General features: G+C 36.6%; 1 protein-coding gene across 1 annotated transcript in view; it reads left to right on the top strand.

Moving 5' to 3' along the window:
- LOC145691867 (alpha-tocopherol transfer protein-like) overlaps positions 1-25,120 on the top strand; it is a 265,283-nt gene that overhangs the window by 227,748 nt on the left and 12,415 nt on the right. Inside the window, exon 7 of the mRNA XM_081767176.1 lies at positions 501-645. Coding sequence (XP_081623302.1) covers positions 501-645 — 145 coding nt within the window. The remainder of the gene's footprint in view (positions 1-500; positions 646-25,120) is intronic.

Consider the following 25,120-nt stretch of genomic DNA (forward strand, 5'->3'; position numbering starts at 1 on the left):
ATTTAAGAGAAAATATATAATTGGGTATATAGGCGTTAAAGGAACAGCCCTTGTATCCCACTATCACATATATTTTTCAGTTACATCATGCATGTACACTATTAATTATCATGTACACTTTTATTCCATAGAAAATTATTCCCATACTTTAGTCAAAAAAGCAGTTTAACACCTGGTATAAGGTATTTTCAAAGTTGTATATCCCGTAGAAAATAACCAGTTATATTCTCAACGATGTTACGGATTAGTACGTCACTGTATGTGTGTATGCCATCTATTGTATTCTTTTTAAGACCATAACTTGAATTATTACTTGTTTAGAGCATAACAAAGTAGTCCATATTTGAATTAACAAATACTTGATTTCTTATTTCTTTACAACTACATAATCATGTTTCAATTACTCATTAATTTAAAATTTATTTTCTTCTGTATTTAAACTTAGTGCTAGAGTTATCAAAGTAAAAGCTTACTTATTTTCATTTATTATGTTTATCTAGATTCATTTTCATGGGTACAACTTTGATTCCCTTCATGCTCATGTTCCTCGTGAAATTCTTCCTGAAGAGTATGGTGGGACCAAACCAAAATTCGATAATTCTCCTTGGATTCAAACTATGGAAGAATATGAACCATTATTCAGAGGTAAGTGAACTTCATGAACGTAATACGAACTATAAGAACTGGCTTTCTTTGCCTTGATGCATTATTGCCTTATCGATTCCGCCTAACTATGCTACGTAATAGAATGTATTTTGAAGAGAACATTTTGGAAAGACAATAAAGCAAAATTATGAAAATATATTAATAGAAATAATGAAAAAATCAATAGAAAATTATTAATGTAATAAAAGTTTAAAGTAAAATTTTTCCTACCATTTTCTCTTGATAGAACCACTTGATGTCTACCGTATATTTGTACTTTCAAGCCCTAAATCTTCTTAAGTGTCTTCGCAGATATGTCAATAGTTGTACTCTACGCAGTCTTGGTGCTGCAAATTTGTTTCTTTCAATATTACGTGATAAATTGGCACAATATGTACACAAGGGCTTTTCCTCAGTTGACAACTTATGGAATTAAGTTGATCAGATTGCTATGTTCATATCTTGTAGACTGCCAGTGTTTTCTCGTATTGCTTTTCCGTACTACACTTGTAAGACATCTTTTTGATTTGCTGTAAGTCTTCCTCTCCCCCCAGAGGCTTTTCATGTTCTAATAATTTCCCTTTACTGACTTTAAAGGAGCAGTTCGAGTTAAAAAGAAGTTTGGTGCAATAGAAAGAGTAACAAAAAATAAGAGACCTGTATTTTTTTTATATCTTCATAGGCCGTCTCGTTCGTCTTCTATAAGCATTTGTTTTTGATGAATCGTAAATGCTGATGTCACACGTGGGCTACACGAGGAACTCAATGTGAGTAAGCAACCACTCCCTTGTACAGTCACAAACATTAATAAATGGAGGTTGGAGCCATAATAAATAATGTCACATTGACAACTGTCTCCCGGAGCTCTGAGAGTGCCCCTCGGAGGAGGCTAAAATAATACGTCTATAATATAATAAGTATAATAGTACTGTGTGAAAATAATGTGCCTCTCCGAATACTAAGTGTGCTTCCCCCCGGAACATTTTTTTCTGAAAGAAACACTGGTGTGAAGTGGAAAACAAGTGTTAGTGCTGCGCGTGCTGTGTCTGTAAAGTAAAGTAGAAATGCCTACCACGTGCTGTGTTTTCGGTTGTAATTCTCGTGCGATTAAAGCTGAGAACATAAAGTATCTTTTTTCCGTTCCCAAGTAGTGAGCAATCATCAGATCGATATATATTATGGCTCCAGAAAATCAACAGGAAAAAAATGTGCCAAATAAAAACATTCGCGTTTGTTCCAAACATCTTGAAGAGTCCGACATCGAGCAGTCAGGTTTACTGAAAGAAATGCTAATGCCAGTGGTGGATCTAGCCTCAGGCCGGGGGGAGGGGCAAGGCCCCTCAGTTTTTTGAGTGACAAAAATAATTTACACTATTATTTAGATATTTTTGAAAGTTTATTGTAAACATGATATACCTATCATAATCTGGGTTCTGACTGCACCCCTTCCAGTTTTTACCGTCTAGATCCGCCTCTGGCTAATGCCAGGAAAATTATTTACACGCAAACTGAGAAAGAATGCTGTTCCAAGTATATTATTGAAAGGTTTAGAATTCGAGCCATTGAACAAGTGCCGATCTAACTCCAGTTACCAACGTAAAAATATCGTACAAGACGGAATTGACGGTTGTAGACAAGACTAGATATTAGAGGGTAATAAGGACGGTATCACTCATGATTCTGAAGATACTGCTTTAGAAATATATAGTCAATGGGTCAGACAAGATTTGAGTATAATTTGGGGGTATCAGATTTCCTTCAAACTACAATTGTATTTGTACCTGAGGAACGCGAAAAACTATGATGGCCGTCTCGGAACGGTAGCTTTACAAGATGGCGCCCGAGTCGATTTATAAAACTGGCAATATCTCGGCTTCTAATTATTGAATTTTAACGCTCTTTTCTAAAACGATAGCTTAATATATTTGCAACAAGTAATGTGGTCATCATTTTGCTGTGTCTTGGACGATGTATCAGGAAAATAACAAAAAATAATTCCGAATCGCCTTAAGTTTTATTTAATCTATATTAATCGTGACGACAAAAGATTTTATGAAAAATACTTTGGGCAAAAGAAAGGAGACATTAAATAGCTTTCGTTTGATGTATTTATGAACATTCTATCAATAACACAGCCGGAAATATCAAGATTTGAATGTTAAAAGATGCGCGACTTTCAGAAACTCAAAGAAAAAAAAACATTTTAAAAATAAAATTTCTTTCTGCAAAAAGAGCGTAACATGAGCTACATTTAATATTATTTTACTCTCTTTAAACGTGAACTTACCTTGCAAATCTTAGTTCCCTTCTTCACTGTCTGAAAGCCTAAAATCTTCGTTAAGTGTATATTTCTCAGGATGTGTTTTAGGTAGTATAGGAGGCACACATATAGCTACGTTCTATTTAGAATTTTTATATTAATTTCACGCAAAATTTTTGCATAATATTAGAATAATTTACATATCTATATGTTAATTAAGAGTATATAAGTTAGTTTAGGATAGAAGTATTATCTTTTCACTTATTCTTGGAATTATGCATAGGATTGTGCATATATATATATATATATATATATATATATATATATATATATATATATATATATATATATATATATATATATATATATATATATTAGGTATATATATATACATATATGTAATGTTACGTTAATTAGTATATAAAATAGGTGAATTAAACATTTTTATTTGGAATATAAAAATATATGTAGGAAAGAAAACTTAACTTGGAAAAGCACCACTGAGTAAAAAAAAAGAAAGAAAAAATGTTCCGTAGCAGTTAAAAGCTGTCTACGTTCACCCAGGATTGCTATCTACAGTTAAAGAAGAATTGTAGTATGAGAGAAATTTTATCTAGGTCATATATTTAAATCATACTTCTAACTTAGTTAGGTAGAAGTGAGCAGAGTTGGTAACGTTGCTGCAGATAGTGCTCTGGCGACATAGATCCTATCCCATTACCTTTGTGTATTTCTGCTCAGATATTTTAGCAAGTGGGTTTGAATTCTGGGGAACAATAAGGTTTTACTTTTTCGTAAAGTGACCATATTTGACACTGGAAACTTCGAAAGCGTGGGTTGGATCCCGACAGCAAAACCAGCCTATGTCTTTTTTTCTTCAAAGCGCGGTTTTGACAGTGAAGAGCCCCTGCTCTTCCTATGAGTGGGTTTTCCCCCCATTGAAAATCATGAATGCAGTCATATCTTAGCATTATTACATATTTAGAATTGTAGAAACATAAGATAAGATGTAAGTTTGGTCAGAAAAGATGTTTTCGTTGTTACCTTAACTTTAAAACAAAAGCTTATTACTTTACTGTGCTTGGTGTTGACATTGCTGTAATTGAGACGACAGCGATACGCAGTACCGTGAATGTTATAGCAGCCGATATGTGTATATTTACTGATTATTAATTCTAAATTGAATGTCACTGCTGGAATCCTATGTAAATATGATCAGAGGAATATTAGGTACAACGTAATATAGAATATATTGTTGATTCATGATAATTATTGTGAAAAAAGTGAAAAACCAAGAACAAGTGTTTGTGTGGAGGTTGTGAGAGATCACCGCTAGAGTACTCTGGCAAGGTAAACAAACGCACATGGACTGGGTTCGGCAAGGAAGGTTGTTTACAAAGAAAATGTACAGTGACGCCGGGGAAAACAATACGAAAACAAGTATTTAACATTTGAATAATAAAGTGTGTGATACACCGTTTTAAAGCTTAATATTTCCTCTATTCGGTGGTCAAACTCAATACAGATGACAAGCAATAATAACTTAAGAATAAATGAAAGATTACATGAAAGTGTACTACCCAGACATTTTGGCGACAAAACCATTAGGGTCCGCGAAAAAGGGACTATACATTGAATTTTGGGTAGGTCAGCAGCGAGCCTTTGAAAATCGTGTTGTTTCCTCTGAAAGAAAACTGTTTGACAGGGAAGGAGTGAGTTAGTTGGTGCTAAGACGCGATATACAGAGGTAGTGCAACTCTGTAATAGTTAGTGCAAGACTCATCGTGACAATGGTCTGTTTTGTGAGATAGGCACATTTTAACCCTAGAAAGGCAAACTTCACTATCAACGCATTAAAGGTAAACATACGTAATATTTACGTACACACTAAATAATGATGTATAAATATACGATTCATATAGAAACTTATTGTTGGTTTGTTCAAGGTTCCAAAATTGAAGTTTTATTGTTTAGATAGTATTACAGCACAACTATTACCCAGGGCCGTTTTGTGGGGGCAGGGGTGACAACTGCAACCTAGGGAAGCTCCCCGCGGTTTGAGAGGCCCCATTTTAAGAAAAAAATGTCTAACTTCATATACGGTACAAACATGAAATTATAAATGAAGCATCAAACAGGTTCTCTACATTACATAAACAAAACAGCACAAAAAAGTAAATAAAACAAAAATGTGTCGTGAGCCCATTTCAGTAAACAAATATTTACTATTAGGGGCCCTAGAAATAATATTTATTCGTATGGCTTTGAGATTTGTCAATATTGTCCCTTAATTAATTTTCATGTATGGAACGGGCCCACGGGTGTAAGTAACGGCACCGCAAATCTTGCCGTATGGGAGGGCCCACAGGCTCCGGGGGCCCATAAAGGGTAAGAGAAAATGGAAAGAGAGGGGGCACAAGAATTAGAAAAACAACTTTTTCTAGGGGGCCCAAATACACATATTAATGCTTGCCCCCTGCACCCCAGAAGAAATCTAAGTTACGGCGCTGCTATTATCCTAAATCTTTTAGAAGTACATAGAAAAAAAAGGAAAATAAACATTATTAACACTTAAGAACAAATTCTGAGAAAGTCTAGATATATCTGATTATTTTTGTTATTAGGAAATATTGAATTCATATTGAATAGTTCTTTCACATTATATGTCAGATTGGTTCGCAAATCACACACAGTTATAACATATTTTGATCTGATGTTCACCACGTACTGGCTTATTGCAGTTATAGCAGTGTTCCTTCTTAAGAACTTCCCACTTGAATCTGTCATTGGATTTGTGTTCCAAGGACCATTCTTTCCTAGCAATTCACTACCACCACTAATTTTCACTTGCCTTTCGTCAAAGGGAAGTTCATTTGCCTTCTCATCTCTAAAATATATTGCCCTCTCTGACTGATTTTATCCAGATTCCTCTCTTGAATGCGTGGCGAGACTGCTATTTTCGTTTTTACTGCATGTGGAAACTTTATGCTTCTTTGGTTGGATTTGAGATTTCACATTCAACAGTTCGAATTCCTGACACAAAATGTTGTTCAATATCATTTTCACTGGGGTAGTAATCTGGATCTTGGAAGGAGTCATCTGCTTCTTCTTCTTATCTGACATCACGTTCAGCGTTATCTTCCTCCACTTCTGAAACTGAGGTTCCACTAATATCCGTAAAATAGCTTCCTCGCTATTTATTGCACCACACTCGTCCATTTTTGTAATAATAATTAAATATTTACGAATGACAATAGTCCATTGATGGTAAACATACGTAAAAAATGCGTACAAGAAAACTAACGCTAAAGGTAAACATACGTTAAACTTATGTATAAGATTTTACGTTAAAAGGTAAACATACGCCAAATTTACGTATAAGGTTCTACACTCAATCGTTTGGCACAGACAACATAACACCTACCGAAATAATTAACGTCAGAACTTCAAGCCAACTAACCCGCGATAGCATATCTAGAGGTTTGTATTTCTACACACAGTTCCTGCTACGTCACATCAGTGTTTCCAACTCGTACACGTAAAATTTACGTAGTTTGCCTTTCTAGGGTTAATAGCAGGATTGCGACGTTACTCGAGATTGAGTTTTTTTCTTTCGTCTTGATCTGAAATATCAACGGTAGTAAGTCTTTCTCAGAACTTAGCGTCATCTCAGTGTGTGCTCTTCGGGCAACACATGTTGCAAGACGAGATGTTAAAAAGAGGAGAGTTTGAATATTTTTTTTATAATGCAGAGACTGAGTTTTAAATCTGCAGCTAGGACAATGGCTACTAGCGTATAGCTCTCATATGTAGTTTGCCGTGTGATATATATATAAAATGTGAAAAGTAAAATTTTAAGTGCGTCATATGTGGCCAGTGTAGTTTGAACTTTGGAACTGGACCGAAAAATCAGCACATTTCCAGAGACTTTTGAGGCAGTCCAGATGAGAATTACCCAGTAACACTGCATAAACCAGATGCCTTCAAATGGATCCAGAGATACTAAGAGAGAGACACCAGTGTAGCGAAGAAACAGCCAGAACAGCCGCCAGTAGCAGCAATTGATATCATCTAGGAGGTTCCAGGATGCCGAGCGAACTTCAGTGAGAAGAGAGAGGACTGAAGGAAGAAGACAATGAAGAACGCGTCAAGACAATACGTGCACGAACTATGAACAGAAATATATAATGGCCAATTTTTCATTTAAAAAAATAATCATTCATTATTTTTTTCGACCGGTCACTTTAATATTCTTGTGAATATAAAATATTTTTTTGTGTGTGTGAATATCAGTGTTTAAAATCTGTATGATTTCTGTAGAGGAGTGGAGTGTCTATTTTATTAAAATTAAAAATTCGACAAAATAACATGGAAGTCTTACTTGTACGGATTCCAGACATCAATTAAGGTATGTGGAAAATTTCGCATGTTTTTCTTTTACAGACCCCCCCTGTAAACATGGCAAGAACATGTACAGAGAAGGGTGTATGTTTGTAATCTGACCATTTGAATGGAGCATCAGAGTTGAAGTAAAGCCACTGTTTACCTGAGTTAAAGAATATTTGGCATATTTACAGATCACCTAATTAAAAAAAAGCTCTACCGAATATTTCTTTTATATCTTTAAAATTTTAAGTAATCACAAGTAATTAATGTAATTCATTTACATAACATCTGTTAATTACTTAATTAGAAACTTCTTGGGACTGTCCATTAAGGGCACTCCACCATTGTGGTGCGAATATTTAAGTATTTTAATTTCAATATCTGGTTATGCTCAACAAGTTCACTTTAGCCCACCAAAAAATCTGGCTTACCCAGCGTGAGGCGAGATCACTTCAGTGTCACGGGTTGTAATATTAAAAAAAAGAAGTGAATGCTGTCAATGAAATGTTCAGGGCCATACACCAACAATGAAGTAATAAGCTTTGTGTCCGGCAGCATTTTATTTACGAATTTTGTTTCTTTGTTTCCTTGTGTATTTCGCAAAAAACAGCCAAAATTACAAGTTGATGGTGGCCACTAGACTACAGAAAAAGAGAATGGAAGAAGACCTCGTTAACTTTCCTGCAGAATCAGCTCGGCGAGTTAGAGTTAGAGGAGAGAATGGCGAATATAGAAAGTCAGGGAGAAGGTAGTAACGGAAACGGAAATCAGGGAAGACAGGAAAACGAAAAGGAATCGATCGCTGGACCATCGAGTGTTGTGAACATGGAAACAATGGATCCATCTATGAATCCACGGTTTGTAATGTTACAACAGCTGGTAAAGAGCACTGTGAAAGAACTCGTTGACAAACAGGAAAGGTCAGTAAAGGAACTAGTTGATAAGCAGGAAAAAATTGCACAACAGCAGGAAAAGTCAGTACAGGAATTAGTGAAAAGGCAGGAAGTAAATAGCAGTAGATTAATGAACAGTATAGCTGAACTGAGTACTCGGCTGGATGCAACAGCTGAATCGTTCAATGAGCGATTAGCAGGAGCATGCAACGAGCTACGAGGTTCAATTAGAGCGAACGATGAGAGGGTACAGCAGCTCGAGGCGAGTAACAATAGAAAATTAGATGAAATACAGTTAACTTTAGTACAAGACATTGTGAGAGTAGACAACCAGATAGAAAGCGTCAGGACTTGTGTAGAACAGGTGACAAGTAGATTGGAAAGCGATGAGGGTTCAATTGCTCAAGCGGAGAATAATATGCAGCGTGTAGAATTACAGTGGAGAGAAGAAATGGGTCGATTACGCGAAGAAAATGGTCACGAAAACCAGCTTGAAGAGGTGCGGAGCGAATACCGGGATGGTATGCAAGAGATACAACAGAATATTTCTTCTTTTTGCACCAAATTAGAGAAAGAAGTTGCTTCTTTAAAGAAATCGGTTCGAGAAATTGATGACAGAGGTGAAAGAATAAACAATAACCAACCCGGTACCTCTCGAGACGCTCCTTGTTTTGTCTTTCGAGACGAGACAGAATCCCGCGCATCGTCAAACGCTCAGCCGCCTGTCTCTACGTGCCAGCTAGCATCAGCTGTGGGACTGATGCATCGTGATCTGTCACTTCCTACATTTACTGGTTTAGAAAGTGAAGTGCAGGCTCATAATTTTCTTGTCGAGCTCGATAATTATTTTGATCTCACGGGAGTACTGGTAGATCGAAAGCTAGAGTATGTCTCGAAATGCTTTAGAAATACATCACTGCAATGGGTTCAAGTAACTCTAATTAAGTGCAAAACGTATCAAAATTTTATCATGCATTTCAAACGGACCTATCTGTGTGAAGAGAAGTTGGCGAACTTACGTGTGACCATTCTAACGGCTCGGTTTGATAGCCGCTCAAATAGGCTTCCCACGGAGTACCTTTTAGACTTGCTGCATAAAAATAGTATTTTATCGCCGCCATTACCGCACGTACTTTTAAAGATACTGCCAAGACAACTGCCATCTTGGATTTACAGGTCTGTGATATCATCCAAACCTAAAACAATCGAAGAATTGGTTGGTCTTGTGGCAGAATTGCAAGTGACGTATCAAAATAATAGCGGAAACAATATCATTAGAAGGGGGATTAATATGATGTCTTTAGAAGAAAGCGATAATGAAAGGTCTAACGGTACATCGTATAGACACCGCCCATATTTCCCACGAAAGAATCGCAATAATCAGAATCGTGGTGGAAATACACAGAGAGGTAGAGGGAACACGAGTAGGCAATTTGACAACCATGGAACGACACGGCCACCAAGGGATAGAAATGGTGAGAATAATAACAATGAAAGGTCTCAGGGTCATTCAAACAACCGAGGTTCCTTCAGGGGCAGAAATAATCCCAGAGGTAGGAGGAGATCATAATCTGGTGAAGAGCAGGTTAACAATCTGGAATTCAGTAGGGGTAACGGTTCTTCTAATGAAAGTGAAAACCAAAGATCTAGGTCACAGATCCCCAGAAATATGAGACAAATAGTTTCTAGACAGTGAGAAACGTACGCACGCTGTCTAGGAGCTACAGATGACTGTTCTCTATCTGATAGTGCTAAATTTTCACCTAGTAGTGTGCGTAATGAGGATAGTTCTTATCATGCTGAACATAATAATGGAGATTGCGAAACGCTTGTCAAACAGTTAGAAATCATGGGATTAGAAAATAATAGCCGAGGTTGCACACAATGTGACCAAATTATTAATAAACGATATTTTTCGGATGATAAAAGTGCCAAAGGTAAAGATAAAGAATTATGCTTGCTTTTGAGAGGTGGAAAGAGATTAAATTAAATTAATGTCTTTTTGATGAATCAAATGCCATTTTTCGAGATTTATTGGAAACAGGTGAAAGGGAGAATGTACCTACCAACAATGTTATAACGTTACCAGAAGTAGAAACTTGTTTATTTGGTAAAAAAAAGTATGTGCTCTTCTTGACAGCATCTATTAGCGCAATTAGTAGTGACTTATGGGCACAGGTAAAGAATACTACCCCACCCCCTGCATTCCTAAAAGCAAACAATATAAAGGTTAGTTCGGCTTTTGGAAAATCTATAGCCAAAATCCTTGGACAAGTGATGCTAATACTGACACTCAGTAATCAAGAATTCTATACTGTGGGATTAATTGTACAAGGATTAAATCGTCCCTTGATTATTGGGTCACAGTTCTTTGCTGAGAGCAAGGCTGTATTAGATTATAATATGCGAGTTTTGAGACTAAATTCACCAACTGAGGTTCAGGTTAGTTTTCGAGATGTAGAAATCGAAGAGAGTGAGTTAGTGGTCAGGAGTTTGACTTTAGAGATTGAAGATGAAGAGAGATTTTATATTCATTTCCCATAGGCGAAATGGGCGAAATAGGCGAAACGGGTATTGAACCCATCTATGCATTTCAGATGGAAGATGAAAGAAATAGAAAAGGGCATAGTAAGGAGATGACTTCTCTCAGACCCCATCTGGATGATGGAAAATATCCGACAGCTACTGAACTTGCCAATGTAGTGTACAGCCCGCATGAATGGAATAAAGTACAAACTAAAGTCACACCAGCTGAGATTTCTAGCCTTGTAGAAGAGTACACTGACCTCAGTGTGGTTGAAAAGCAAAAATTAAGCATAGAGAAGTTTTAATGAAGCATAGAGAAGGGTTCGATTTAAAACCAGGGTGTATAAAGGGATATGAACACAGTATAGAATTGCGTGAAAAAGGGAAATTCAAAGCAAAAATGTATCCATATGCATTGAAGTTTAGGAATCAGGTGGCTAACGACATTAATCGGTGGGAAGCATGGAAAATAGTTAGAAAATCTGAGACTTGCTACACCAGTCCGCTGGTTGTAGTTCCAAAAAAAGGACGGAACTGTTCGTATTTGTTTGGACGCGAGACGATTGGCAGAGGTCACTGGTAGTCAGAGATCAGCCAGTCCCAGCACTTAGTACACTAAGAGACCTATGTGATAAACGTTGGAAAACTTCAATTGACTGTATAGAGTCGTTTCTGCAAATCCGAGTAAAATCTGACAGTCAAAAGTACTTAGGATTTTTACATAATGGAATTTCTTACGTATTCCAAAAGTTACCTTTCGGAACCAGAAATCTCTTCATGTATATGAGCGATCGATTCAATCCTCTCAGAGTGCAGAGAGTTTTGTGGTTATTATGTTGATGACGTCATCCTTGGAAGTTCGTCTTTTGACGAACATATACGTCATATAGACATTGCGTTAGGCAATATTAAAGCAGCAGGCATGACTTTACGCCTGAAGAAATGGGAATTTGCGAGACGAGAAATTAGCGTCTTGGGATATAACTTGTCTCCAGATGGGATAGGAAAGTCCCCTGAGAAACTTGAGAAGATAATGACATTTAGGAGGCCCAGAAATGTGAAAGAATTGCGTAGTTTCATTGGGTATTGTCAGTTTTATCGCATATTTAGTACAAAGTATGCAGAAGTCCTTTTTCCTTTATTTCAACTTTTGAAAAAAGGAGCAAAATTTCAATGGACTGAAATTCATGAGGAGGCATTTCGGAAAATAAGGGAAATCTTTCAGGAAGATGTGGTGTTAAAGAAGCTCCTTCCGGACAAACAACTCATTCTTGAGTGCGATGCTTCAGATGTCAGCTGTTCTGCGCACTTATATCAAATAGAGTTGAGTTGATTTTGAGTTTAACGTCCCGTTCAGCAGCGAGGCTATATGAGACGTGGACCTACTGATTAACGTGGAATCCGAACCACGTGAGCTCCCGCCGGGAATCGAACCCGGGTCTCCCACGCCAAAGGCGCGTATGCTAACCTCTTAGCCACGGAGGAGCTCTTATAACAAATAGAAGATGATGGAAACATTAGAATTATCGAAATGACATCGCGAATTTTTAACGCTGCTCAACGCAACTATGTCATAACTGAGAAGGAATTTTTGCGATAATAGATGGTGTAAACAAATTCAAGCACTATTTGATAGGGAACAGGTTCATGATTAGATCTGACCACTTATCGATAAAATTTATTTTGTTGTGTAGAATAACTAATCAACGTATAGCAAGGTTCTTGTTAGCGTTAAGCATGCTAGACCTCGAGTTCGAGTATGTGCCTTCAAAACTAGTGATGAGCAAATGCAAGACCAAGACCAAGACCCGGGTGGTCTTGGTCTTGGTCTTGGTCTTGCACATGCGGTCTTGGTCTTGGTCTTGCACTGGAACCCTCGGTCTTGGTCTTGGTCTTGGTCTTGCACACCTAGTCTTGGTCTTGGTCTTGGTCTTGCACACCCAGTCTTGGTCTTGCTTGCAAGAGTCTTGCAAATTTTGCTTTTAAGAAATCTATGCTTGTCATAAGTCAATTTTACTCTGGATATAAGGGATAATAAATCCTACATTGCGTCAATGGTGAGGGAAATACAGTGTATGTTTCTAAATGTAATATATTTTACCTTCGTGTAAGTGTGATGATACTGCACAACATAGGCGATGGCCTTTACTTTTTTTTTCAATGGGTGATCACGCTTCATTACTTATAAGATAAATCACAACATTTCGTAATATTTTTATATGTTTTAACAGATCCAATACTCCACTGGTTCCCAAACTGGGGAGGGTACCCCTGACAGTGCGCATGAAAGAAAACCAAGACGGCACAAATACCATAAATTGCAAAATTATTTTTACACTCTAAAGGCGTTAGATATTTTTTATTTACAACCAAGATTAGCTCATCTTTGTATTGAACAAACTCCCAATTAAATATTGAAATTTTGTTTTACTGATTCTAATATGTACTGTATGGGACAGAAACAAGGACATTACGCAAAAGCAATGAAACAATTAGACTTTCGAAATGTGGGCATGGAGAAAAAGGAGCGAATCAGCTGGGTTGAACGGAAAACGAATACGAAGGTTTTACAAATATTAGCAGTAGGGAAGAAAAGAAGAATTTTAGATGTATTTAAGAGGAAGACATTGGCTGAGGAGGAACTGTATTATGAGGGACGTGCTAGAGGGAGGGGGCGAAGGAGATTGTAGTTGAAGAAAGATATTGAGACAGAAAATTGCTACGTTAAGACGAAGAGACTAACTGATGACCACAGTCATCGAAGCTTCTCAGCTGCAGCAAGTGACCTGCCAATAATGGCAAAATAGCTATTATTATGTCGATGATGATATGTTTTGCAATATTGACCAAAAAAGAGAGAAAAAATTAAAATAATAATAATTAAACCTTTTAATATTTTAGAATATGAAATGAAATTAAATTTGTGAGTTTTACGTCCCATGATTATGCCGGCTAGGCTAAAGGAGACAGTGATGATGAAAAATAAATGAAAATGGTGGAAAGAAGAAAGTGGGAGGAAACGGGAGAACCCCGAGGAAACACACGCACACGTTGTTTGCCCACCACAAAGTTTACTTGGCGGGGGCTGGGATCGAACGCGGGACCCCAAACACCAGAACTGAACGCTCTACCACTGAGCCACCGCGGCCCCAATATTTTAGAATAATTTGAGTGAAAACTGAAAGCGACTCAACTGTCTGTCTTTTGTGTAAATTCAATTTATATAAATACTTTTGACCTACATTAGAAATACATAATAACGGCATAAAACTTCAAGTTATGTGAAATAAGTAAGAAATCACTCTCAGTTGTGAATATAGATTATTTATTGTTGTATAATGTTATATCGTTGAGTCCTAGATATGCCGTATACCTAAGGGGGCTATAAGTTATATTGATAAACAATTATTCAACGTATAAGGATCCACCTATGAAATCAAACTTGCGGTCACATGCGCTAAGTTTCTGTCAATGTCATGAAAATGTTATTTCAATATTAATTTTATAAGTACGCATTAAAAATTTCCAACGGATGCTTGAACCTCAGAGCCAAGGCCATACCCATGTAGTCGGCGCCTATGGTGTACGGAATTGCCGATGTTCAATACTACATTTCTTTAGTTTTGGAAGAAGAACACCACTATGTTTTGAAATGAAATGAAATATCTAGTTTAACGTCCCACGATTATTACACTGAGGCTAAGGGAAACAGTGATGATGAGAAATGGTGGAATGAAGAAAGTACGAGGAAACGGGAAAACCCACGCACAAGGTGTGTTTGTTCACCCAAGAAGCTCACATAGCGCAAGCTGCAATCGAACCAGGGCTCCATGTACCAGAGGTGAACGCTCTACCACTGAGCCACCGTGGCCATACCATTTTCTAGTTTATTTTTACTTATCCACTTCTTATGGACACAACTATTATTCGTATGATTTCCCAAAATCAATTATGGGCCGTCGTGAATGATCAAATGATGACCAAAGTAAATCAGACACTGAAGTTATTATATCTTGTAACAATTCATAGAATTATGCTTTCGGTCGTCTCGTGAACAACCGATTCAAAAAACGACATACTGTAGCTATATGTTACAGGAGCAGATCGACTCACATGGATTGCATAAACTTCTGGGAACACATTCACTCCGGCGGTATTTCTACTGGAGCCAAGAAGTTCACGTGAAAGATGTAATGATTTCCCCCTTCCTTTTTACATTCTATAAAAAAATTAAGTAGTACCATACTTGTGCAAGACTCTTGCGCAAGAGTCTTGGTCTTGGTCTTGATCTTGCAGGTATGGTCTTGGTCTTGGTCTTGGTCTTGCACCCCTTGGTCTTGGTCTTGGTCTTGCACGGGATTCCTGGTCTTGGTCTTGGTCTTGGTCTTGGTCTTGCATGCAAGACTCTTGCAAAAACTGCAAGACCAAGACTCTTGCGCTCATCACTATTCAAAACAGAAATTAAATTATCATTTTTCCAGATACCCTCCTAACACAGGAAAAGAGATGGACGTAAATAGAAAACCAGAGATAAAAGAATCATTGATGACAATTTTGACAGTGATTCCCGGGGAATTGCGCAAGTTGATCACAATCCTTCCTGAAATGCAATCATCTGATGCATTCTGTGGAAAGAAAGAAGTGTATAGAGAGCGGAGACGTTAGTAAGAAGATAAGAAGTGATAAGCACACTTACGAAATAAGTAACGGGAGATTGTGCAAACGCAATTGTAACGGTCTGCGCATTTGTATTCCCGAAGTGCTGGTTGAAGCTTTGCTACAGTACTATTATGACGAGAGAGGTTACTTATCTGCAAGCAAGCTTTTTCCGCTTCTTTCTGAATGTTTCGTTTGGCCTAAGATGAGGAACATCATCAGAAAATATACATCATGTGACATATGTCAAAAGGCATCACCGCCTTAGTGTTACCAACCTGGACCACTAAACCCAGTGCTAGTAGAGAGACCAAACCAATTAATTTGTTTAGATTGGCTAGGGCCACTTCCAAGAGGGGTTGGTAATGTAAAATATGTATTAGTCTGCATGGATGCTTTTTCGAAATTGATCGGCCTATATGCATGCAAGACAGCTTCGTCATGTTCAGCCATTAGAAAGCTTAGAGTTCCTAAAACTATGTCCAAATGTGGATTTTGTGTTAACTGATAATGCGGCTCAGTTTAAATCTCAGAGATGGAAAAACGAGATGAGAGAATTAGGGCTAAAACACATTACTGGTACGCCTTATTATCCCCAGGGAAATATGGCAGAAGTGAGTGTCAAATCCACAGTGCGAATGCTGAGAAAGTACTGTCACGACAGACAGACTCAATGGCCAACATTTTTAACGAAGGTAGAGAAGTGTTTGAATTCGGCCAAACACTTGTCAAGAAACCTTAGTCCATATGACGTACATTTTGGACAAACAATGTCAAAAGACATCGCACGATTATTTCAAATTCCAGAGATAGAAGATAGAAAGGACATAGAGTATTATGTAGAGATAGAATCCCGAAATTTAAAGAAAAGTGCAGAAAAGAGAAAGAGGGAATTTAATAAACGGCATGCAACAGTGCAATACGAGGTAGGAGAACTTGTTTTAACTAGGGTATTCCCAAAATCTGATGCATTTTCAGAAATTACAAGGAAAATGTTGCTCTTATATTCAGGGCCTTTTTCTATCCTGAAGAAGACATAACACAATGTGTATGTTTTGGGTGATCCTGTGACAAAAGAAGAGAAATGTAGGAGAAACTCCTACCTGATCAAACGATACAAGGCAAGGACACCGCAGGAAGTCTGAGACAGGTAGTGCAGTTAACAATACGAACTTGAGGTACCCTCGAGAGAAAAAGAAAAGAAAACAAGAAAAATGTATTCACGTTCAGACTCATAGATAGCTCTGTTAGTATACATATAACTATTTAGAGGTTAGATTTGTTTATAGCAACAATTACTTGTATTTGTTTATAGCGATAATTACTTGTATATATATGTAGATATATCAGGTTATTTAATATGTAGAGGTGTTGAAATTTTAAATGTACTTAGGAATACATGGAAAATTCCAAAGGGGGATGTTATAGGAGGCACACATATAGCTATGTTCTATTTAAAATTTTTATGTTAATTTCACGCGAAATTTTTGCATAATATTAGAATAATTTACATATCTATATGTTAATTAAGAGTATATAAGTTAGTTTAGGATAGAAGTATTATCTTTTCACTTATTCTTAGAATTATGCATAGGATTGTGCATATATATATATATATATATATAGATAGATAGATAGATATAGATATAGATATATAGATATATATACTTTTAGGTATATATCTATACATATATGTAATGTTAGGTTAATTAGTATATAAAATAGGTGAATTAAACATTTTTATTTGGAACATAAAAATATATGTAGGAAAGAAAACTTAACTTGGAAAAGCACCACTGAGTAAAAAAAAAGAAAGAAAAATGTTCCGTAGCAGTTAAAAGCTGTGTACGTTCACCCAGGATTGCTATCTACAGTTAAAGAAGAATTGTAGTATGAGAGAAATTTTATCTAGGTCATATATTTAAATCATACTTCTAACTTAGTTAGGTAGAAGTGAGCAGAGTTGGTAACGTTGCTGCAGATAGTGCTCTGGCGACATAGATCCTATCCCATTACCTTTGTGTATTTCTGCTCAAATATTTTAGCAAGTGGGTTTGAATACTTGGAAACAATAAGGTTTTACTTTTTCGTAAAGTGACCATTTTTGACACTGGAAACTTCGAAAGCGTGGGTCGGATCCCGACAGCAAAACCAGCCTATGTCTTTTTTTCTTCAAAGCGCGGTTTTGACAGTGAAGAGCTCCTGCTCTTCCTGCGAGTGGGTTTCCCCCCCATTGAAAATCATGAATGCAGTCATATCTTAGCATTATTACATATTTAGAATTGTAGAAGTGTAAGATAAGATGTAATTTTGGTCAGAAAAGATGTTTTCGTTGTTACCTTAACTTTAAAACAAAAGCTTATTACTTTACTGTGCTTGGTGTTGACATTGCTGTAATTGAGACGACAGCGATACGCAGTACCGTGAATGTTATAGCAGCCGATATGTGTATATTTACTGATTATTAATTCTAAATTGAATGTCACTGCTGGAATCCTATGTAAATATGATCAGAGGAATATTAGGTACAACGTAATATAGAATATATTGTTGATTCATGATAATTATTGTGAAAAAAGTGAAAAACCAAGAACAAGTGTTTGTGTGGAGGTTGTGAGAGATCACCGCTAGAGTACTCTGGCAAGGTAAACAAACGCACATGGACTGGGTTCGGCAAGGAAGGTTGTTTACAAAGAAAATGTACAGTGACGCCGGGGAAAACAATACGAAAACAAGTATTTAACATTTGAATAATAAAGTGTGTGATACACCGTTTTAAAGCTTAATATTTCCTCTATTCGGTGGTCAAACTCAATACAGATGACAAGCAATAATAATTTAAGAATAAATGAAAGATTACATGAAAGTGTACTACTCAGACATTTTGGCGACAAAACTATTAGGGTCCGCGTAAAAGGGACTATACATTAAATTTTGGGTAGGTCAGCAGCGAGCCTTTGAAAATCGTGTTGTTTCCTCTGAAAGAAAACTGTTTGACAGGGAAGGAGTGAGTTAGTTGGTGCTAAGACGCGATATACAGAGGTAGTACAACTCTGTAATAGTTAGTGCAAGACTCATCGTGACAATGGTCTGTTTTGTGAGATAGGCACATTTTAATAGCAGGATTGCGAAGTTACTCGAGATTGAGTTTTTTCTATCGTCTCGATCTGAAATATCAACGGTAGTAAGTCTTTCTCAGAACTTAGCGTCATCTTAGTGTGTGCTCTTCGGGCAACACATGTTGCAAGACGAGATGTTAGAAAGAGGAGAGTTTGAATATTTTTTTTATAATGCAGAGACTGAGTTTTAAATCTGCAGCTAGGACAATGGCTACTAGCGTATAGCTCTCATATGTAGTTTGCCGTGTGATATATATATAAAATGTGAAAAGTAAAATTTTAAGTGCGTCATATGTGGCCAGTGTGGTTTGAACTTTGGAACTGGACCGAAAAATCAGCACATTTCCAGAGACTTTTGAGGCAGTCCAGATGAGAATTATCCAGTAACACTGCATAAACCAGATGTCCTCAAATGGATCCAGAGATACTAAGAGAGAGACACCAGTGCAGCGAAGAAACAGCCAGAACAGCCGCCAGTAGCAGCAATTGATATCATCTAGGAGGTTCCAGGATGCCGAGCGAACTTCAGTGAGAAGAGAGAGGACTGAAGGAAGAAGACAATGAAGAACGCGTCAAGACAATACGTGCACGAACTATGAACAGAAATATATAATGGCCAATTTTTCATTTAAAAAAATAATCATTCATTATTTTTTTCGACCGGTCACTTTAATATTCTTGTGAATATAAAATAATTTTTTTTTGTGTGTGTGTGAATATCAGTGTTTAAAATCTGTATGATTTCTGTGGAGGAGTGGAGTGTCTATTTTATTACCATTAAAAATTCGACAAAATAACATGGAAGTGTTACTTGTACGGATTCCAGACATCAATTAAGGTATGTGGAAAATTTCACATGTTTTTCTTTTACAGACCCCCCTGTAAACATGGCAAGAACATGTACAGAGAAGGGTGTATGTTTGTAATCTGACCATTTCAATGGAGCATCTGAGTTGAAGTAAAGCCACTGTTTACCTGAGTTAAAGAGTATTTGGCATATTTACAGATCACCTAATTAAAAAAAAAAAGCTCTACCGAATATTTCTCTTATATCTTGAAAATTTTAAGTAATCACAAGTTATTAATGTAATTCATTTACATTACTTCTGTTAATTACTTAATTTAAAAACTTCTTGGGACTGTTCATTAAAGGTACTCCACCATTGTGGTGCGAATATTTAAGTATTTTAATTTCAATATCTGGTTATGCTCAACACGTTCTCTTTAGCCCACCACAGTAGGTTGTCACAGTCTGCGAACTTACAAGCAGGTGTATACTTCATGCTATTAAGCAAACATGAACTGCAAGGTAGCTTACAGGAACGAAAACATGGGCAACTCGAAAGTCTCAAAGACAGTTTCTGGAGCTTTGATTGGTCATCCACTGAACAGATATATGTCCACTCTTGTGGAGCCATGGTTTCCAAGCTTGGGAATTACAAAAAAGTTCTCCAGGCATCGTTACCAAATTCCAGATTGGTAATTTGCTCTGAGAGTATGCTGATAAAAGCAATCTTCGCAGGGAGTATGTTGAACAGAATCGATTACACTTCATTTACTTCGAAATAATTGGTAGTATGCCTCATTTAACTGACCAATACGCTTGTCTTAAACACAAGAAGCAAACAAACTTTTATAGTTGGCTGAAAAAATTATATTCCAATCTCTTGCAAAGAAAGAAAATAAATTTATAAATTCATCATTTCGGAACAATTTGATTGCATTTAATTTTCCTTGACTACACATAACACTAACTGAATCACAACCGTCATTGTGTGAAGGGAAGGTAAAGCAGACAATAAAGGAAATCCCAAAACTGAGACAAGTTTCCTTACATCAATAAGTTGAATTCGGTTTTTGTTACACGTTTAATGGAAACATTAGTTTGATTTTCAATATGCACAGACGCATATGCACATAGAACGAACACATCCGTGCCATTTGATTTAAATATGACATTTGAAAATTCTAATATGTAACATCATTCTCGTATCAGCTTCTTCTTGAGAAGATGACAGTTCTGGCACTTCATTGATATCTTTTCCTGCACTTTTTAAACACTTGTTTCCATACATTACGAACATTTTTTTCCTTTCAAGTCCTTCTTTTTTGCTTTTGCTGCCAACTTTCTGCTAGGATTCTCGTTAGCTTGTTCTTGCTGTCATTACTTCTTAAGAGCCGCTTCCAGTTTGGTACTTTATGTGCACTCTTCAAAACATGAAATGATATCACTTCATCAGCATCTCTCAAAGATCTTTCAGCGGACTTTATTGATTTCTCTTTATGCGTGTCAAAAACTACGTCTATTCGGTCACTGACATGACCTACTTTTAAAACTTCTAGCAGTATTATATGACATATTTAATCAAAATAACATTTTCTCTACGTACTTATGAATAAGCTCCATTGCATCAATAACCATTGTTGATGTACCTTGCGGACGGTTAGTAGATGAAACCATACCCTCAAGAAAGCTCGCTAGGGTGGCTTTATTAATTTTCCTTCAAGTACAATTAGGATACGTTAGACTCAATGGCAAAGGAACAAAAGGATGACTGAAAACTTCCTCTATGTTTCGGTTACGGTTTTCTGCTAACAAAATCATATTCCCGAAAATATTTCTATCTGTCTTTAAAATTATTTCTTTGTTATTGTTTTACGCCTGACCTCTGGTTATTTTTGAAAGTTTGCAACTTTTTTTTTTTTTTTTTTTTTTTTTGTAGAGTCAAAGAAACATTTATTCTTTTCTAAATGATCATGTTGAAAGTCTTGGTAAGCTTTTTCCCTTTTCTGTCTTACCAATAATTTTGAACTTCTGTCTGTGCTTCTAAGCCTTTGAAATGTGTAATGTTGAGGTATTTTGTGAAAAGGGTTGGTCCACTCATTTTACGAAAGCTCAACTAAGGCCGAGACTTGTTCTTTCTCTTTAGAAATACGGATCCTCTGAAGATCCGGATGCTGGTATATCTTGTCTGGAATGATTTCCAGAATTTTTCACATCTTCCCAAGTGCTGAAGCTCGATATTTTGCACTTAAATAGTAGTTACTGACTACTCCAATCTTTAAACTGAATCCTTTTGTCCCACCTGCTGTCTTTGTATCTTTATTTATTGTCTCCTCTAAAGCCTGATTAACCGGAATTCGTGCAAATGAATTCTTTTATTTACGCTGGACAGAAAATTCTATAGGCATGTAGAACTCAAAAATGGAAAGATTTGTATTTTCCAATTGGAATAGTTCAGCCAAATGAATTGATAAGTACCTGTCATACTTCATTTCATCTAAAGCAAAACATCATGGGATCATTTCTTGTAAACACAAAAGATAGTGTAACCAATAACATTCCTCGAATCAAGCCCAACACTAGATCTATGTAAAACATCCAGAAAGACGAAATTACTCTATTCTCATGTCTCTAATGAGTCAGATAGTCTTCAAAAAATAAAAATTTCTTTGATTTTGTCGTCTCCGTATAACGTTTCAAAATGTTTTGAGATACGTTTCCAGCAAATGAACAAAATAACTAATTTAATTCTGTAATTGTAAAAGGAAGCTGAATATTTTCGACTTTGGACATGATCGAAGAACTCATTCCAAATTATTCTCATTGGTACTTATGCAGAATCGTTTTGACGAATGATTAACGTCATACTAAAGGCCTGACTACTGAAGGAAACATGTTAATCGAACTCCTTAGTATGGCACTAATCAGGGGTCAGAATGACTTTGCATAAAGCCGATTAAGGTTTAGTAGACGCATTTGTAGAGTCTTACAGCACAGTTGTATTTCTTTCCGTCTAATACTTGGCAAACGAAGCCATTTGTATATTCTTCTGATTCTATTGCTCAATCTTTAAGTCCAACATTACCGATAACTTCCCAATATTGGAAAGTAGGTTACAAAACTATGTGAAAAACTCTCATCATTAAGAAAGTACTGTCAAATTCATTGAGATGTATCCATTTAATTTCTGTTGCTTTTGAAAAAATGGCCTGATCTACAATAACAAAAATATTTTCCAAATTTACCATAGACTTTATTTGATTACATTTAGTCAATATTTCATAAACTGTTGACTTACCAGTTGCTGGGTGACTCATAGAAGGCAAATAAGCTATTGGATTTGGTTAACATTATTCCTGACTAGTATATTAAATCCTCTCCAAGAGCTAACTGTCTAATTTCCTGAGTTGCAATGCCGACTTAGAACCCAAAGTAAATTTTCCCGTTTAGATTCCGAAAACAAGCTAAGGTAATCAGGAATTGGCTGTGTTGTAATGCTGGAGACTCAATTTTTTTTACCTGCGATATATTCTGGTAAAGGTGAATGGTGAAATACTACGCACCTTTTCTTATTATTATTAAATACAGGTCTCACAGGTAGACACGAGTCTGATACTTTCTGAATTACAATGCCATTAACTCGATGAGTTTATGAAAACATTTAGCCTCAATATTCATTGTTTACGTTGAATTGCAGTGCTGCCGCGCACACCTTTTAACATTCAAATCTTGATATTTCCGACTGTATTATTGATAGAATGTTCATAAATACATCAAACGAAAGCTAATTAATGTCTCTCCTGTTTTGGTCAATTATTTTTTCATAAAATCTTTTGTACTTACGATTAATATGGATTAAATAATACTTAAAGTGCTTCGAAATTCATTTTTTTGTTATTTTCCTCATATATCGTCTAAGATACGGCAAAATGATGACCACATTACTTGTTGCAAATATAGCTATCGTTTAAAAAGAAATAGCGTTAAAATTCGATAATTAGGAGCAGAGATATTGCCGGTTTTATAAGTCGACTCGGGCGCCATCTTTGATTCGACGCCATCTTCTAAAGCTACCGTTCCGAGACGGCCATCATAGTTTTTCGTGTCCCACAGGTACCAATACAATTGTGGTTTGAAGGAAATGTGGTACCCCCAAATTATACTCACCTTACCTATACTGGCCCATAGACTAATAAGCTATACATTGTGAATTGGGGAGTGAAATATACCGGCTTGTAGAAGGAATCAGTGACGATGACAGTGTTTATCAGGACATTGATTCATCGTTTAATTTTTCTGCAGCAAGTGAAAATGATGATGAAACAGGTGACGGGAGTTGTTCCACGGAGAGTGATGGGAATAAAATAAATTTAACCGGTAAAGTGCTTTTCGTATTCTGGCAAACTTTACATATGTTATTTCATTTTTGCCTGATATGTCGCGCTCCTGTACATACCTTGAAGCACAAAATTGTAGGGTCAGCGTTAAAAATTGCGACAAAACATGAAAATGAACATACTTATGTTTGGGAATCGGAAGAATGATTAAAAAGGTACTTTAGATGTTGTAGCAATCTCGTCCGCCATCAATTTACATGGTATTGGTTTCGAAATTTTAGTTCCTTTTGTGAAACGCTGAACTTATGCTTTGTAGGAAAAACTACGTTTTATAATATTATAAAAACTTTTGTGCAGCCCACCCAAGGGCGCCGATTTGGGGAGCCAAGGGCCCCCCAAAGCTCATGTGAGCCCCCTCACATTGTATTTATGAACATACAATGTTTGGTATAATTTGAATGCAATCTGTCTTTAAATCCTCATATATCCCTTCTACATCTGGATGGGCTTCACCCCAAATTTACAGAGAAATTGGCGCCCTTGAGCCCACCATCAGATATTATCATTTTTTACATGCAGATGACATTTCTAAGTCTTTACAATAAGTTCTGGAAAAGAAACCGTACTTAGAACGTACCACCACACCTCTCACAAACAAAATGTTTGGCACTGTGTATATAAGCCTGCTCTCGCTCCTTGCCCACGAATGACGTCATCACAAAATCTTTCTTCCTCCGTTACTCGTTAACAACTGAACGTATCGCGATCAAACAAACGCCATTGCTTTTAGAATTTTCAACTCTACAAATGGAAACAATTTGTAAGAAATGCATTTCTAAGTCGAACTGCTCCTTTCAGTAGACGACGTGAACGCCCGCCCATTCTCTTCTGAACGTAACCGACGTACTTTAATTTTTCAATGTGAACGTATGGTATGGTTACTATCCACTAATGCTTAATGGCAATAGAATCAGCATCACCTAAATACTTAGTGTATCCTACATTATGTTTCTTCACAGATTGGGAAAAATAAATTTGTACACCACTAACCTCAATTCCTCCGCTCGATGCACTGTAGCATATACAACATTTTTCTGTTCTTCCTGTCATTTATTGCATTCTTCCTAGATCTACAAATTGTTTTGTTGAACACGAATGACAATATTTAGACAAACAGAGGGCATCCATTTTTTCCAGTATCCACGTTGATTGCAGAAGTAACACCAAGCAGAGAAGTACGATCTCTCTTCATCCTGCAAAAACACCAAACTGAGAAGCATGACCTTTCTTTATCCTGCAGAAGTAAAACCAAACAGAGAAGTATGACTTCTCTTCATCCAGCTTCTGTCGACACTAAGAGTAAGATCGTGAACTTCGTTGTTTCTTTGATTGATAATTATCATCTCTACTCTCAACGTTATCCTTAATAGCTTCCTGACCGTTTTTTTAATATTATCTTTAGCAGCTTCTTGAACTTACGAGTGAACGTCATTGTTAATGCTGGCAAACTGTGC

The sequence above is a fragment of the Thermobia domestica genome, chromosome 8 (genome assembly GCF_964235325.1).
Source record: "Thermobia domestica chromosome 8, izTheDome1.hap1.1, whole genome shotgun sequence".
NCBI classification, from domain to species: domain Eukaryota; kingdom Metazoa; phylum Arthropoda; class Insecta; order Zygentoma; family Lepismatidae; genus Thermobia; species Thermobia domestica.